Below are 19,196 nucleotides of genomic sequence, written 5' to 3' on the forward strand. Positions count from 1 at the left end.
AATCCTCTGGGACTTTTCCAGAATCTAAGGGTTCTTGGAAGATTACTACCAGTGCATCCACTATCTCTGTAGCTACTTCCTTTAATATCCTAGGATGCAACCCATCAGGTCCAGGGGACTTATCAGCTTTTAGCCCCATTAGTTTCCCTAGTGCTTTTTCTCTAGTGATAGTTATTGTATTTATTTCTTCCCCCCAACCACCACACTTTTTGTCCCTTGATTATTTAGTATTTTTGGAATGCTATTGGTGTCTTCTACTGTGTAGACTGATGCAAAGTATTTATTCAACTCCTCCGCCATTTCCTGGTTTCCCAGTATTATTCCCCAGCCTCATTCTCTAATGGCCAATGTTCACTTTGGCCTCTCTCTTCCTTTTTATATATTTAAAGAAGCTCTTACTGTCCGTTTTTATTTTACTTTCTAGTTTACCCTCAAAGTTTATTTACTCCCTCTTTATTAGTTTTTTGGTCATCTTTTGTTGGTTTTTAAAACTTTCCCAATCCTCTGGTTTACCACTAATCTTTGCCACATTTTATGTTTTTTTCTTTCAATTTGATACTATCCTTAACCTGGTTAGCCATGGTTGGTTTATCCCCTTCCTAGAATCCTCCTTTCTCACTGGAATATATCTTTGTTGTGAGCCATGAACTATTTCCTTAAACGTGTGCCATTGTTCATCAACTGTCTTATCTGCTAAACTCCTTTCCCAGTCCACTCCAGCCAATTCTGCCCTCATTCCTTTGTAATTACCCTTATTTAAGTTATTTTATTTATCACAAATACTATTAATATTTGCAGCTTGAGATAAATCTTGGCACAGTTTAGTACAGTTGAAAGCTCAAGCTTATATTGGAGCACGGTTAATTAAAACCTTAGATATTAAATGTTTTCATTATTATGGATGAACAGCAAATTGTTGTTGCTGATTATCTGATGACTGACTCTTTTTGTGGTGTCTGTTGTCTGAGTTCATTAAGAATTCATGTAAAATTTGTTGAGGTAACTTACTTTCAGTGCCAGCAACTATTGAGGAAAAAATATAACATCTGGTCAATCTGGAAAAAAGACTCCCAATCGTAGAACAGTTTCAAATGTGCAGCTGATTCATTAGGAGAGCCCACTTGTACACACTGGCAATTAAATGGGAACATAGAATTCTTACCGTAACTGGGGAAAACATTCCCCTTATGTCTATTTTGTTTCAATGATTAAGACAGAATATTACTGTAGATTCTTTAATGAGAAACTAATTTCTGTGCTATACAACTTGTGAAGCAGAATTAATAGAAAATCTGTTCTGATGCTTGTGTTAAGAAAGCAGTTGCTCACATTTCAGCTGAAAATAATAATATTGTAAAACAATAAGAAACTTGATTATATTAACAGGAGTTGCAAAATGCAAATCCAGAATCTATTATTTTTGAGTGCAATTCATTTAGTTGTAACAATGGAATCTCTAAGATATATTTTACAAATGAAAGTATGTAATACTGTAATGTAGAATAACAATAGATCAGTTTTCTTGGTCCTTTTTTAAATTAAAAGGCTTTCAGTTAATTACTTTAGAAATTTATGGGATTGCAAGACTTACATGAGTTCCTTTAAGCTATAGTGTTAGAAAGGCTTGGACACTTGTACATTCTTGAACTGTACAACTTAGATGTTTTTGGGAACCGTGGGCTATAGTATTTTAAGTGTATAGCCTCCAGACAAGTTGAAGGTGCTGTTTTTCAGATGAGACGTTAAATTGAGGCATTTTCTTTTGAAGAAGAACAGAGGAGGCCTACAGATGTCCCAGTCAATCTTCATTCCTCAACCAACACCCTAAAAAGCAAATTATCTGGCCATTATCACACAGCAGTTTATGGGCTCTTGCTGTATTCAAATTGGTCATCACATTTCTTAAATTGCAACAGTGATTACACTTTTAAATACTGCATCACCTGTAAAACAGGTGGAGACATCCTGAAGTTATGAAAGGCACTGTATAAATGTATGTTTTTTTCTTTATAATTTGCTGATTTTTACATATTTTTATATAGGCTTCTGGAACAAAGTTCACCAGCTTTGGTAACTGGCAAACTAGCTAATCTTGAAATGGAATGTAAAAGCTCTTTGAAACATCTTCAGGAAAGCACCAAGAATGATACAGTGCTGCAGTCAGAGATCATGAGGTTAAATGCAGAGTAGGTAAAATGTTGTGATTGAACAAGTTCTAAATAAAACCCTGGATGCAATGAAACCTTTAATAGGAGCTTATTTTCCATCCTTGAACAATGCCAGAAATTACATGCAGGAAGTTATCCTATCACAGAATCGCAGAATTGTTAGGGTGTAGAAGGAGGCCATTTGGCCCATCATGCCTGCACTGGCTCTCTGAGCATTTTAACTTAGTGCAAATCCCTGCCTTTTTGCTGTAACTCTGCACATTGTTTCTATTTAAATAATCATCCAATGCCCTCTTGAATGCCTCAATTGTACCTGCCTCCACCACATTTCCCGGCAGTGCATTCCAAACTCTAAGTACTCACTGTGAGAAAAAGCTTTTTTCACCTTGCATTTGCTTCTTTTGCAAAACACTTTTAAACTGTGCCCTTTAGTTCTCGATCCGTTTACGAGCGAGAACAGTTTCTCCCATCTACTCTGTCCAGATCCCTCATGATTTTGAAAACTTCTATCAAGTCTCCTCTTAGCCTTCTCCTCTCCAAGGAAAACAGTCCCAACTTCTCCAATCTTTCCTCGTAACTGAAGTGTCTCATCCCTGGAACCATTCTCGTAAACCTCTTCTGCACTCCCTCCAATTCATTCACATCCTTCCTATAATGTGGTGCCCAGAACTGTACACAATACTCCAGCTGAGGTCTAACCAGTGTCTTATACAAGTTCATCATAACCTGCCTGCTCTTGTACTCTATGTCCCTATTAATGAAGCCTAGAATACTGTATGCTTTAGAAACAGCTCTCTCTACCTGTTCTGCCACCTTTAATGACTTATGTACATAACATCCAGGTCTCCCTGCTCCTGCACACCCTTTAGAATAGTATCCTGTATTTTGTACTGTCTCTCCATGTTTTTTGTACCAAAGTGTATCACCTCACACTTCTCCACATTGAACTTCATCTGCCACCTATCTGCCCACTCCAACAATGTGTCAATGTCCTTTTGAAGTTCTACACTATCCTCCTCACAGTTTACAATTCTCCCAAGTTTTCTGTCGTCCACAAACTTTGAGATTGTTTCCTGCACACCAAGATCTAGATCATTTATATATATCAGGAATTGTCATGTATGTCCTTAATTTGGTTCTCTTTATTTATTTTTTCATGTGATGTGAGTGTCACTTGCAAGGCCAGCATTTGTTGCTCATTACTGATTGCCCTTAAGAAGGTGGTGAGCCATTGTCTTGAACTGCTGCAGTTCATCTGGTGTAGGTACACCTATAGTGTTGTTAGGGAGGAAATTCCAGGATTTTGACCCAGTCACAGTGAAGGAACGGCAGTATAATTGCTGTTGTGTTATTGGCTCTTAACACAAAAGTACCAAACACTATGACAATGTTTGGTTATCTAAACAAAAAGTTCTTTATTGAAGAATGACAGGATTCCAAGAGAGCTGTTCATATACATGCTAGCTTCTGATCAATATTGCTGCAACTACTATATCACATGTTGACTTGCATCACTACCTCTGATGATGTATACCAAACCATTTATATATCAAGCAGTATGTTGATCAGCATATTGAACTACGTGCACCACAAAGCAGTATCACAAGATACCCTTTTCCTTAAATGGGAAGAATTGCACAAGTTATAAGCTATATGCATATTGGAATAAGATTATTGTGAACAGTATTTACACATGTATTGCTCTCACATTAATTGTTCAAGTGTCTCTGAAATGTACAAGTGGTCTGCTGGCTCAACCTGATCTGGTAACTCTCTTGAATCGTAGGTATAGACTGACAAATATCTTGCACTTGGGGGTTGAGCGTGTCATCTCCCTTAACTTCACTCTCAGAATTTGAATGTGCACTCGTTCTTGACACTGCGGGAGTGTTAGGTATAATGCTGTTGGATAACTCTCTCAACTGACATCTATTCCTCCTCCATAATGCTCCATTCGTGGTGGTTACCTTATATAACCTTGGCTCATTACAGATCTTTGACATGTCCGCAAGGAACCATGTCCCCTCCTGCAGGTGAATCACTCTGAAATTCTGTCCTACATGCATAAGAGGCAACTTCACACCTGCATGTTAGTCATGTGTGATTTTCATTTTCTCTTGTCTTTCCAATACTTTTTCCTGGACTGACGATGATCTGATCAGATGATGACTCAGAAGAGTTGTCCTGATTTTGCCTTCTGAACGTAAACTCTGTTGGGGATAGTAATCCCACATCTAGTGTGTTGCTTGTAGGTGCAATATTTGAATGTTTTGATCGGTCTCTTTACATTTAAAAATCATTGAATTTACTGCCACACCATCTTTCCTGCAAGTCCATTTGACTTTGGATAGTACAGGGATGACAGAATGTACTTTACAGCCCACTTTGCACACATCTTGCAAGAGTTTACCACTGTACTGTGGACCGTTGTTCATCTACTCCAGGGAATCAAAAAGACTGAAAATTGCACTCATCGTGTATGCCTCAGATGTACACGATGTATCCCTCAGTTGGTGAATGATAGGAAATTTGGAGAAGTAGTTTGTAACACGTAAGTCATCACCTCTGATGGTAAACAAGTCAGTAGCTATTCTTGATCATGGATATGATAGAGCATCATGAGGATGGAGTGATTATTTGTGTTGACTTGGTTGATGCCACTGACATCCTCACAACTCATTCTATGTCAATTTTGGTCCCTGGCCAATAAATTTTCTCATACAAGTCATTTTGTTCTTTCAACGCCCATGTGACCTTGATGTAACTGGGTAAGGATATCTTGACAAAGCGCTTCTGGTATCAGCACTTATCTGCCCTTGAAAATGACTCCATTTAAAATGCCAATTTCATTGCAGAAGGTTCTGAGGTCTGTGGCAATCTCTTCTACAGTATCTGGCCATCCACTGATGATGATCTGCCATAATGCCCTGAGGAAAGGCTCTTTGGAAGTCTCTGTCTGGAGCTTCCCAAATTTGTCTCATTTATATCACATTAGGCCAATGTTATACACATAATTCTGCATCTATTTCGTCTACTTATACATCCAACAGTATATCTGCTGTCTTCTTGGGGTTGGTTAACCTGCTCAATGTGTCAGACATAACCAGCCATTTCTGTTGCAGATCTTGAATAGACTCAATTGGGTCACAGGTGCCTTGACCATCTAACATTAGTGCTTTTCTGGTCTCATGAATCATCATGATCTGGAGTTTATTGCAGGCTGATAGTCCTGCTACCACTGGTCCATTGGTGCCAACAATGTAGAAGACCATGCAAAACTTCCATATCTGGATTCAATATCAATACTCCCATGCAATAGATTGGCGAACTGTTATTTGTGATGAGCTTAGCTTGTTGGCTGTAACATAGAGTCCCATTTTGTCAGGTACATGCCTTGAGTATCTGCAGTGGTAAAATGTTGGAACTTGCCACAGTGTTTGTCTCTCTCAGTGCCTTCTTCACCATCCAGACTTCTGCCATCCTCGTGGACATACCGGAGCTGAAACTGGTATTTTGTGAACTCTTATTCTTGCCACTATGCAGCGTCTGATTTTTCCTGAGCTGTGGCTTGCTGCAGCTTCTGACGGCTTCCCCGCTGTCAGACTTTCTACACAATCTTGCTCCGTGTCCCTTTAGACCATACACCTTGAAGGTATCTCTAAATGAAGGATAATTATGTGGCTAATGATGACTTGTTATGACACAGCAGTTGGTAAAGGTCGAGCTATTTAAAATCCCAGAGGAAAACTTTAAACAATTGTTATAACCTATATTTTCAATTGGTATGTTTGAGATGCAACTCTGAATTCAGAAATGAAACCAGCAAGCCTCCAGATGTTTTTAAATAAATTAAATTAAACATTTATTAATTTAACAAGGAATTAAACACATACACATGTCTACAAATTACTACTACAATAACTTTTAAACAAATCCCCAAATTAATCACTCCTAGGTCAATCTTCATCAAGGCAACAATAACCCATAGACCATAGACTTTAAACAGAGATAAAAACAAAAAACTACTGCAGATGCTGGAAATCCAAAACAAAAACAGAATTACCTGGAAAAACTCAGCAGGTCTGGCAGCATCGGCGGAGAAGAAAAGAGTTGACGTTTTGAGTCCTTATGACCCTTCAACAGAACTGAATAATATTAGGAGAAGGGTGAAATATAAGCTGGTTTAAGGTGGGGGGAGAGAAGTTGGGGGGGTGGGGTGGTTGTAGGGACAAGCAAGCAATGATAGGAGCAGATAATCAAAAGATGTCACAGACAAAGGAACAAAGAGGTGTTGAAGGTGGTGATATTATCTAAACGAATGTGCTAATTAAGAATGGATGGCAGGACACTCAAGGTACAGCTCTAGTGGGTCCATCTCTGACACTTCCCTTCCCTTCCTTGACCTCTCTGTCTCAATTTCTGGTGATAGACTGTCCACCAAAATCCATTACAAGCCTACCGACTCCCACAGCTACCTCGACTACAGCTCCCCACACCCCGCTTCCTGTAAGGACTCCATCCCATTCTCTCAGTTCCTTCGCCTCCGTCGCATCTATTCTGATGATGCTACCTTCAAAAACAGTTCCTCTGACATGTCCTCCTTCTTCCTTAACCGAGGTTTTCCACCCACAGTCGTTGACAGGGCCCTCAACCGTTTCCGGCCCATCTCCCGCGCATCCGCCCTCACGCCTTCTCCTCCCTCCCAGAAACATGATAGGGTCCCCCTTGTCCTCACTTATCACCCCACCAGCCTCCGCATTCAAAGGATCATCCTACGCCATTTCCGCCAACTCCAGCATGATGCCACCACCAAACACATCTTCCCTTCACCCCCCCGGCGGCGTTCCGTAGGGATCGTTCCCTCCGGGACACCCTGGTCCACTCCTCCATCACCCCCTACTCCTCAACCCCCACCTATGGCACCTCCCCATGCCCATGCAGAAGATGCAACACCTGCCCCTTCACTTCCTCTCTCCTCACCGTCCAAGGGCCCAAACACTCCTTTCAAGTGAAGCAGCATTTCACTTGCATTTCCCCTAACTTAGTCTACTGCATTCATTGCTCCCAATGCGGTCTCTTCTACATTGGAGAGACCAAACGTAAACTGGGCGACCGCTTTGCAGAACACCTGCGGTCTGTCTGCAAGAAAGACCCAAACCTCCCTGTCGCTTGCCATTTTAACACTCCACCCTGCCCTCTTGCCCACATGTCTGTCCTTGGCTTGCTGCATTGTTCCAGTGAAGCCCAACGCAAACTGTAGGAACAGCACCTCATCTTCCGACTAGACACTTTACAGCCTTCCGGACTGAATATTGAATTCAACAACTTTAGATCTTGAACTCCCTCCTCCATCCCCACCCCCTTTCCGTTTCTTCCCCCTCCCTTTTGTTTTTTCCAATAATTTATATAGATTTTTCTTTTCCCACCTATTTCCATTATTTTTAAATCTATACCTTCAATGCCCTGTCAGTCTTTCCACCCCACCCCCACTAGAGCTGTACCTTGAGTGTCCTGCCATCCATTCTTAATTAACACATTCGTTTAGAACTTTGTTCCTTTGTCTGTGACATCTTTTGATTATCTGCTCCTATCACTGCTTGCTTGTCCCTACAACCACCCCCCACCACCCCCCCAACTTCTCTTCCCACCCCACCCCCCCCACCTTAAACCAGCTTATATTTCACCCCTCTCCTAATATTACTCAGTTCTGTTGAAGGGTCATGAGGACTCGAAACGTCAACTCTTTTCTTCTCCGCCGATGCTGTCAGACCTGCTGAGTTTTTCCAGGTAATTCTGTTTTTGACTTTAAACAGATACCAGGCAAAGTGCATTTTATCTTACGAATTCAAAATGAAGTCCCTTTTAATTTGGTTCCTTCACACAGTGGTAGGTTTACAGTTTGCTTAGATATCACATGCCTCTGACTTACACACACAAAACTCTTTTCTGTATATACCTAGCCTTCCCTTTGAATTCAAATTCTCATTGTATTACCAGGCTCTTTGAATTCCACCTCTTCCAAGAATAAAACCCCTTTCATCGTACCAATTTTATTAGTAATATAAACATAGCGCCTGGCATCTCCTATCTAGGTACAAGATTTCACCCCCAATCTTTGAATGGTTTATTCAACAAAATGCAAATGTACCCTTTACCTTACTGTTTAACATCTCAAAACTAAAACACACAGACTAGCTGGCTTTAATCCAATTAAGACACACACACACTCAGACCCACAGACACAAACCCTACTACAAGTCCAATTTAAAATAATTTCCAAGAACATTATATACATTAACATCTTCATGACAGACTGCACTGTCTGGGTGCCTTGGCTGCCTCAATTATGGCTGTTGCTGCTCCAGTCATTTGCAGACATTGCCTGCTGGCAACTATAGTCTCATTTTTCTGCCATCTTTAAGTAGACTGTTGATGTCATTTCCATTTTTCATATAAAGCAGACCCTTTTGGAATGCCTCCATTGGTGTCGATACGATTAACAGCTCCATTATTTTTAAAAATTTTAAAGGAATTTTTGTTTTCCTCAAGTGAGCCAGGTTGTTTCTTCTTGGCTATTCCCAGCGATGGTACAAATAGACAGTCAGTGAGGGAGAAGTTTGGCACAAATTTTATTGTTGTTCTATAAAACTCAGAGATTCTGAAAAATCACAATCTCTGCTTTTGTCCAACATCGACTAATGAACTAGTTCCTTTGTGCTGCTGTCTATAGACCATCAGTTCGAGTCGATGTTAACTCTTAACTGATCCTCCAGCATTATCCAGAGTTAGGACGGGTCTTTCTGGTCCGCTTCTGATAGTGTTGATGTGATGAAGATGTTTATTGCAATTAGCTATCTTTAACTTTATTGCCTGCTTGTCAGGCTCTGCAACTGCAAATTCTAGGAAGCACAACTCCATACACTGTCTAAACAATTCGAATTTATTGAGGACGTGCGAAGCCTTCCAATTCATAACTAGATATTTTATCGTTGTAGCGTAGAAATTTCTTGCTTCTCAAGAATTCCCTTTCCCAAGACTTTCCCTTTAAATGACTTTTCCTCGATGGAAAAAAAGAAAAGAGTGCAGATCTACTGCGCCTGCAACACTGGACCTCTACCACGCCCCGAGCTTCGTAGCAGCAGTGAAAGTTTTCAGCCTCTGCACAGGGCCACTCTGCCCATGGAGCTCTTTTTGGTGGGAAAAATTCACAACGCTCAATGGCACTGCAATCTCACAGTCCCAATTCAGATGGACATTCCAGCTCAATTCATCCAGAACACTGCCTTTCTGTCAATTAGCGTTAAATACACCTCCCCCTTCAATTACTCACTCTCTCAGAGTAATGATTCTCGGGGGTGATTTTCGGACTGGGCCCCAAACTTTGCTGCCACTGTTTCTTCCAGCCATGCGACTGTGTTATCCCAGGCTTTATGGTGCTTTCCGGCATCCGCAGTATTTTGCTTTCATCATTTATGGCATCTCCTGTTGTCCAATGATGTCACTACTTTGTGATCGCTGCCACTAAATGTGAATCGCTGCCACCACGTTCTTCACCGCTGTTGCTATGGCCAGGATTTTCCGTGCCTGCTGCCGTCGGGCGTCTTTGGTGGCGTGAGCAGACAATATGGTGACGAGGCCAAAAATCAGTTTCACAACGTCATGAAATCAGTTTGCGATCGTCCGCTCTGTCTGCTGATGGTGGGCCGCATTCCCTGGCATTAGATGTCGGGAACCTCATTATAATACATCAGTATATCATTTTAAGGCCAGCCCGCTGGACTCATTTCCCCCTCCTGCTGGAATGTCCGCCCACATCGATGAGAAAACACGCTGACCTGTTTCACAGCAGCACTTGGTGGGTTGCACTTCACTCGGGGTTTCAAAGTTTGTTTGCCTATCTTGCTTTGGTCAGCACTCGCAGTCATTAGCAGCAGGCCTCACAGACAGCACCCACATCACTTTTAGGGGGACTCATAGGTCTCTACCTACCAGATGAGCCATGTGTGGGTGGCTTTTCAATGGCTGCAGGGCAAGGTCTTGCTTGGCGAAGGGAGAGAAGTGGCCTCAGGCAAGTAAAGAGGCTGCAGGACAAGAGCTGCACTGGGGAAGGGGGGCTGAGGAGGCAGTCTCCAGAGGATGGAGATGTGAGGATATATGTGTGAGAATAGGTGGTGATGCTCCTTGAGCTGGCAGTGAGTGAGATGCCAGTGAATGTATGATGGGCTTGAGTGTGGGAGAGTGATGAGATGGTTGCCTTACCCTGGTTACACGGGTGAGATCATTCATCCTCTATCTGCACTGGATGGCCAATCTCTTCTGTGCAACACTGGCACTGATCACCACTGCCATTGCCTACCAAGCCAGGGTGTTAATGTAGCTGCCCCTCCTGCAGCCAGAGTAGGGGGTAGAGGACATCACAGCAGGTCGCCACGGCATCCAAAAGGCACTCGAGGGCTGCAGTCTTCTTGCTTCTAGGGGCCATGTCTTCTTTGTAACAGTCCTGGGCTGAAAGCAGTGAGCACAGCTGTAATTAAATGTGGTGCTTGGTGTGATGAAGCGGCAAGGTGATGGTGTGGTGGACGAATGAGAGCCTGCCTGGCATGGAAATGGTGTGTTTCTCAAGAATGCATAAGTAATGTGGCAGGCTTGGGACAATACGGCGTGAAAATCTGCCATCGCGGCTGGTGGGTTAAATGTTGTTTTACCTGCCCACTACCGCACTCAGTGCAAATCTGGGACAATTCCACCCTATATTATGTACCATTGCCACCATGTTGCGTTATTATCTCTTAAGACAAACGTACCAAACAAAATGACAATGATTGGTAATCTAATCAAAGAGTTCTTTATTGAAGAATGATAGAATTCCAGGGAGAGCTCTTCATACACTTCTTAGCTGTTGATCAATACTGCTGCAACTACTATATCACATGTTAACTTGCATCATTTCCTATGATGATGTAAACCAAATCATTTACATATTCAGCAGTTTGTTAATCAGTATGTTGAACTACACGCACTAAATGCGTTACAAAAGTTGAAATTATCCCCGATTTTTTGTTGCCCGTCCAACCTCACGATTGGCTGGCGGGCAAATCAGCCAGGCGGCCTTTGCATTTTTCATGAAACCTCATCCAATGGCAGGATGAGGTTTCCATTATTAAATTTTTAAAAATCTATGGACAGAATTTTTATAATGTGTATGTTCAGGTGACTGTTTGTGATGCTTGTACATTTTTGTTCTGATTTTAAAATCTTTATTTAATACCTTTGAGGTCTTCAGCTCCCTGAGGCAGCTCTCTGCCTTCAAGCAGCTTACATTCCGCGCTCGCTCACACCCACATCCGCACTTATGTCAGCGCCTGCCCTCCTCCTGCCCCCACCCTGGCAGTGCTGAGCATTTCAGTGTGCTCTTCACGCTAGCTGGCCATTAATTGACCAGCCAGCGTGAAATCGCAGTCAGTCCATTCCCCATCTGCTCCCGGACCCGCCAATCGCATCCGCCCGCTGACGTAAAAATTTTGCCATGGTCTGGGTTTTTTCTGCAGGCTTCCACCAAAAAAGGAAATTTTAATAAAATGTTTACTTCAGCCGAGAGATGCAAGAGTGTTTCTCATCGCTCCGCTGCAGTCCCAGAAACCATTGCTAGCACCTATGTGCCTTGCTTATTGTCTTCCTTCCTGAACGTGCTCCCTAAAATTGTTTTACTCCTTGATCACTTTCCCACCTGGTCACCCCCTCTTAATCACCTTCCCTTCCCCTTTAAATACTTACCTGAAGCTGCTGCCAGTGATGCAGTGGCTTAAAATTCCAAGCCTCTTACAGCAAGCTGCTTGGGAATATCTAGCAGGTGTTTGTCGCTCACAGGTGTCATTTAAATGAGGCCCAAGGGACAATATTAGGTGCACGGCAGGCCTACCTATTCAGGAACATAGATCATTCCTTGGAATGTCTATGTCATTAAGCCTTTATTTAATGGAATTGTAGATTTGAGTCATTGGATGGGGCTTAAATGCATGCACAACGTGACAAAATGTGAAGCATATTTCAAACTTTATTTATGGTTAAACATCAAAAATGTTGTTGGGTGCTAAAACCAGAGCATGTGTTCTTAACTTTGCCTTCTGCCATTTATGTTTCCTTTCCATCTCCAGATTGAGAACCCTATAACATATAATCCGAAGCAAGAAACTTCACTCTTCATTAAACTTTCTAAAGTATTTTGATGTTTAGTTCAGTTCTGTTATTTTATTGTTGTTACTTCTTTAAATTCTCTAAATTTTCCAGGTATACATGTGGAACTTGTTTTTATCTCAGAATTGTTCAAAATTGATACATTTGAGGTAGTTATTAAAGTTGCAGTGTCACACCACATATTATACTGCCAAAGCACGCAGATCAGGAAGGTTCAGTTCCTGCTTATGTTTACTATAAGAGCCTAAATATATTTATGTGAAGATCCACATGGAGATGAAGATGTACATTGTTTTCCCTTAGGCTTAATTTATCCCACACATATTGCGTGCAGCAGAGCGATGAACTTGGCAGAAAGGAGGAGGAGTTACAGAGATTGCAGAATGAGTACATGGAAGGGAACAAGGAAATTAATAAAGTATGTCAGTAGCATTGTGCCTGCTGTAGCATAAGTATAGAGCATTATTAGATGTTACATTATTCATTCTGTCTTACCATAGCCATGAAAAGTTACAATCTTGTACTATCTTTTCTCATAGCACATATTTGATCACTGTCAGTTTTTTTTAAGGTGAAGCTAAGATGGCTCTATGAGTCAAAAATAGAAACTGCATAACCACCTACTGTGGTTATTTTTTCCCAGCACTGGTATGCATTAATAATAGGAATGATCCAACAACTATAAATCAAATGTGACGACATTCTTAGAGGTTTGCTGAAAAGAAATGATAGCTTTAATGGAAAAATTATTACTTTCTACATTCATTTGCCTATTCTGCAATGTTACTGATTCCTATAATACATTGTTATGTTGTATCTCATATAAAGACTCAAATTATATCACATTTTAACTTTTTAAAATGCAGAAAGGGCCAACATGGGAAACAAAGGACAGGAAATAGCCAGCTGGGTCCATCGAGCATGATCTATACTGTTGTGGTATAACTTTTGCACACCATAGAATCAGAAATTGATTGATTGCCACTATACACTTCACTTAGACCCTTTGTACTGCATTGGACTGAGAAAACATTTCTTCCTCTTCTAGGGATTTAAACAATTATATCAAATGAGAAAAGACAATACTCTAATTAACTACAATTTCTTATTCCAATAATTATATCATCTCTGCTGTCATTATATTCCATCAGAAGAGCAATAAAATACAGCTACTTGAATTATTTGGCTATAAATTGTAAAATCAGATAACCATGTCACATGATCACAAAAATATTTTAAATATTTATTTTGTTTTGTGTTTTATTGCAGTTGAGGGACTGTCTGTGTCAGAAGGAGCAGTCCCATAGCTCTGAGATGGTGGGAATTAGAACAGAGGTCTCCAACCTGACTACAGAGCTTGATCAAAAAGAAATCACCATAGCAACTGCCACAGAGAAAACTGCTTATCTGGAAAAGCAACTCAAAACTGAACTAGAGAAAAGAGAACAAATATTGGCTGAATATTGGGTGGGTGAAACTACATTCACAACGGGTATCTAAATGGGCAATTTAACAACTCATTTAAAATGAATTTCTTACATATGATATTAAGAGTATCTGAGAAATGTTCTGGTGAACTTGGTGTATTTTTCTGCAGCTAAATTAGCTTCTGAAATATGCCGTGCTGAAAGAGATGGTGGGTTTTCTACTTTCTATTAAATTATGTACCTTGACAGTTTATAAGCAAAGCTTGAAGAAGAAGTGCTCTTATACAGTCATAGAATGGTTGAACACAAAAGGAGGCTATTCAGCCTGTCACACCCATGCCCGTTCTCTGGAAGAACAACTCATCTTGTGCCACAACACTTTTTCCCTGTAGCCCTGCAAACTTTTTCGCTGACAAAATTATTTTTGAATCACATATTTTGCTGCATGTTTGAGGCCATGATTTTACATCACCTGCATTGGTTGCTGTTTTTGTTATGTTTCTCCATTTTTCCTTCCTTTTGCAATGCCATAATGGCAAGAAAACTAAACGTTAACATAATTTGAAGTAAGTTGTGTAGAATGGTGGAATAAAAAAAAATCACCTGGCTGTTTGGTCTCCACATCAAGGGCGGAATTTTCCGTCCCCGCTGGCAGCGGGCATGGTAGGTGGCATGAGCGGACAATATGGTGTGATCGGTTTCACGACAGTAGGAAGACAGGTCGCGATTGTCCGCACGGCCACCAACGGCGGGCCGCATTTCCCGCCATTGGTAGACGGGAACCTCATTGTAATACATCAGCACATCATTATCAGGCCAACCCGCCAGGCCCTTGCACCCCTGCTGGATCGTCCATCCACATCAGCAAGAAAGCACGTCGAAGTGTTTCACAGCAGCACACTTTGCGACCTGCTCTTTGGGTGAACTGGAGGTGAGTTCTACAGAGCTCGCCAAGGTCGCCTGTTACTTTGCAGGCTTCAGGCTTCAGGGGTGCTGGGGGGTCAGGGTTAAGTGCTGCCCTGCCTTAGAGGTGACTTTTGAGGGGGAGCGGAGGGCAAGCACAGCCCTGCCTCTGAAGTGACTTTTGAGGGTGAGGGGGAGCAGGGGGCAAGTGCAGCCCTGCCTTTGAAGTGACTTGTGAGAGGAGGCAAGCGTAGCCTTGCCGTTGAGGCGACTGGTGGTGGGGGAGTTGACAGTAAGGGCAGCCCTTTCATTGAATATAGCACACAAGCATTTGGGTTGGGGGGTGTAGGGTAGGCGAAGGAAGCAGCCACGCATTCGTGAAACGTGTAGAAGGTGACCATTCCTCTGCAACTGAGACAATTCAGGTGCAGCCACATTGATATGATTGGGCTCCTATCTTATCTGCCCACTCAAGCAACATAGAGGCATCAAGTGCTCCAAAGCTCGACAGCTTCAAGCCAACAGTGCAGCCTTGCAGCACGTGTTTGGAGAATGCCTTGAGCTGAAAGCACAGCATGCAGTCCAATGGGCAAAGCTGCTCCCAACCGATCAGGTGGAGTGGGGCAGTGTTGGGTGGGGTTTTGTTCAACCATGCAGTGCACTAATCTCTGGCCATCCAAGTGGTGGCCAGCACTCTCTGGGAAACGTTAAGGGGCTGCCACACTTAACCAGGTTCTTAGTGCACCCATACTAACTACGTGTCTCTCTCTTTCCTCCTGCAGGAGGAGTACATCAGGATCATGGAGCCTGGTGATCTAGCTGTATGTCTGATGGCCGACAGAGCATGAAGAAGATGGAGGAGAGAGTGACTGAGGCTCCTGGCTGTGCAGAGGCAGGAGCAGCAACCTCGGGAAGAAGAGGCGGCTGGGGCTCCTGCACATGCCGCCCAAGAGCCACAGCGAGCCATTGCAGGCCGGTGCCTAGCGACACCCAGGGTCTATAGACCCCGCCTTTCATTCCTGCAGATGACCAAGAATCAATGCCACCAAAGACTGCGAACGTCTAGGGAACTGGTCACTCACATCTGCCAGTTACTGCAGGATTTGGTGCCATGGGGACATGGAGGGCATCCACTGCCAGTGGCTGTGAAAGTGACCATGGCACTCAATTTCTATGCCAGTGGCTCCTTTCAAGGCTCCACAGGTGACCTCTGTGGAATATTTCAAGCCGCCACCCACAAATGCATCCATGAGGTCACAGATGCCATCTTCGCGAGGGCACACAGCTTTGTGCATTTCACCCGGGACCGGGACAGCCAGGATCCAAGAGCGATTGGATTCACCCAGATCTCGGGTTTCCCACAGGTGCAGGGTGTGATTGACTGCACTCACACAGCGCTCAGATCTCCGTCACAACACACAGTGGACTACATCAGCCACATTCGCTGAATGTGCAGCTGGTGTGCGACCACCAGAAACGCATCCTGCAGGTGTGCGCAGGGTTCTCAGTCGGTCACAGATCCCTGGAGTCTTCCAGCGTCCACAGAAGCTGCAGGGATTGCTCCTCAGGGACAAGGGTAGGACGTGGCTGATGACACCTGTGCAGCAGAGTGACGGTATAATGACACTCATGCTGCAGCTCAGAGCTTGGTGGAACAGACCATCGAGATGCTGAAGATGAGTGCCTGGACCAATCTGGTGGGGCCCTGCAACACAGACCACAGAGGGTGTCACCCATTGTCATCGTCTGCTACGCCCTTTACAACATGGCGCTCCAACTGGAAGACAAGCTGGCTGAGGAGGAGATGAAGGAGCTGCACATCTCTTCCGATGAGGAGGACACCGATGGGGATGAGGCTGAGGAGGTCCTTGTAGACAACAAAGACAGGGAGGAGGCCCTCGCAGTGGCTAGACGAGGCAAGCACGCTCAGGAGGCCCTCGTAGCTGCTAGACTTGTGGAGGATGATGACGACATGCAGTGAGGTGACCCCATAGTTCCTCACATCTCATTTGTAAACATTTGACTCCAGTCTGGCTTATGGCAGCGCGAATACCCTCTGTGAGAATGCTCCTATCATGGGGAGGCGGCGGAGACACTAATAGTCGCTCACTTGCAGGAGGATGATGGCATACACTGAGGACACTCCATAAATCTTCACACAGCCTCTGAGAATATGTGACTCCTGTCTGGCCGAGGGCAGCTCGCTTGCACTCCGTGATCAGGGTTATATCATAGATACGCAGCCATGAAACTTTAGAAACATCTGATGCTTTGTCCGCCATCTGAACCCTTCAGGAGCTGGAATTCAGTATCAGTGGTCACAGATGCTGAAGAGATGGGGGTCAGCCCCGCCTTAAAGCTGCTGAGAGCACATCGAGAGAATGAGAAAACTCTGTGGCGCCTGCCCACTACATTCTGGCAGCAATGACCAGCACTGCTGAGGTGCAGGCATCAGTAATGTTTCCAGGGAGTGTGAGGCCAGACCATCACTTTGGTTTGAAGGCTGCACAGAGCACCGGGAAGAAGCCCTGGTCTGAGACACCTGCCTTTATCTTGTGCAGGAAGGTTTCACATTTGAGTGACAAAAACACTGCTCTTCAGAACAAGGAGCCACTGGCAGGGAGACATTCTTGGGAGTTTATTGACAATAGTGAACAATATGTACAAGTGATTAACAACCCGTACCCAGGCTGTGCAAATAATTCTGCTTAGCCGTCCTAACCTGCCGCTACGTCTTGATGCTCCCCGGACATCCACAGCGGAGGTGGAGACAACCTGCTGTCTGCAGCACCCTGTCTGTGATGACTTTGCGGGCGTCCTCTGGAGAGCCGAGACTTGGAGGACCCTACCCTGCTTTCAGGGTCCTGCTATGTGGCAGTGGCACCCTCCTTGGCCTGTGGAGCTAGAGCTACTGAGGTCACAAGAAGAGGGGAGTCAGATGGGCTGGACAGTCTCCAAATCAACTGGATGGATTGGCCCGAATGGGGCCCATCTTCCTCCCAATGGGTGCCTAGGGGCCCCAGGCTGACTCCTTGAAGAGTAGGGGTAGTTGAAGTGAGATCGAGCTGCCCGGCACCCCTCTCACGTACACACTGTTGGAGGCCGACTATGGCATCAGTGATGGAGTTGAGCCCGTGCAGCAGTGCAGGAGCAAAGCCCTGGACCAAGGTCTCCATGGCAGCTGCCATCCTACCAGCGTTGACCTTGGTGTATTGGCATGCCGGTGCTATCACTTCAGACTGAAGGCGGGTGGACTCCTTCATCATGCCTTGCAATCTGAGGAGTGCAGTGAACATCTCTTCCTGATGTTCCCGAGCCTGCGTTTGCAGGTCCAGCAACTGTGACATGACCGAGTCCAGAGGCTCATCATCTGGCTCGAACTCAGCAAATTTCTGGTCTCCAGCAGTCTTTCACGTGCCGGACACCCGGGAAGTCCCTGTTGATGCACTGTCTGATCCACAGCAGGCAATGCGCTTACCAGATTGTGATCCTGGGGCTACTCTGAAGCTAGGTTCTACCAAGGTGTGTGTCTCTGCACTGGTGGAGGGTGTGGGTGAGCGCTGTGACAGGTCTTCAGGGACGGTGCCTCCAAATTCCTCTTCAGAGGTTTCTTCGGAGCTTAATTGGAGGTCCTGCGTTGTGGACTCTGTCGGCTGTTTGGCAGTTGTGCCTGTGGAAGCGAGGAGAGATAATTAGTGCATGGCAGTGGCCTGTGAAAGAGGACACATCACTCATGGCATTGTTGTCAGATAGATGCTGGATTCTCACTTGGTAGAGCAGCACCGACCTCACCGTCAGCACAGGACCAGTCCAGATCCTCGCCGGCCAGCTGGATGCCTCTGTTTTCAAAGTCCGTGAGGACCTCAATTTCAGGCATTCTGCCATTCATCTGTGGCCTCTCTCTCTCTTGATGTGTGCCAGCTTGTCGTGCATGGATGGAGATGGAGAAAGTGTAAGCAGGATGCCTGCCAGGCCAGATGATAAATGTGCCTGGCCTGTGTGGGTGGTGAGTGGTCCCATGGACGGGATGAGGACAATGACAGTGAGTGTGAGGGAGTGAATGGTGATGTCCCTTTAACTGGTAGTGAGTGAGGGCCCTGTGGATGTGTGTTAGGTTTGTAAGTGTGTGAGTTGAGAGTGATGAAAAGAGTGACTTACCCTGGTGGAATGGAGGAGATCATTCATCGTCTTGCGGCACTGGGTGGCTGTCCGCTTCTGAAAGGTATTGGCGCTGACCACCGCTGCCACTGCCTCCCAAGCCAATTTGATCACATTGCTGCCCATCCTGCGGCCAGAGCCGAGGTAAAGGACATCCCAGCGGGCCTCCACGGCATCCAGCAGTTGCTGTGCTTGTGACTGGCCTTTAAACATAGCGCCTGGTGTGATGGCACGTCAGGGTGATGGCGGGCGGGCGAATGAGGAGCCATGGAAACGGTGTGTTTCCCGGGAGTGCATAAATAATGAGGTGGGCTCGGAATGATAAGGCGTGAAAACCTGCCATCGC

General features: G+C 44.4%; 1 protein-coding gene across 1 annotated transcript in view; it reads left to right on the top strand.

The window, feature by feature from the left end:
* LOC144682419 (deuterosome assembly protein 1-like) overlaps window positions 1–19,196 on the top strand; it is a 181,883-nt gene that overhangs the window by 109,915 nt on the left and 52,772 nt on the right. The window contains exons 9-10 of the mRNA XM_078544829.1: window positions 12,666–12,780; window positions 13,632–13,829. Coding sequence (XP_078400955.1) covers window positions 12,666–12,780; window positions 13,632–13,829 — 313 coding nt within the window. The remainder of the gene's footprint in view (window positions 1–12,665; window positions 12,781–13,631; window positions 13,830–19,196) is intronic.

This window comes from Cetorhinus maximus, chromosome 7 (assembly GCF_964194155.1).
Source record: "Cetorhinus maximus chromosome 7, sCetMax3.hap1.1, whole genome shotgun sequence".
In the NCBI taxonomy this organism is placed as follows: domain Eukaryota; kingdom Metazoa; phylum Chordata; class Chondrichthyes; order Lamniformes; family Cetorhinidae; genus Cetorhinus; species Cetorhinus maximus.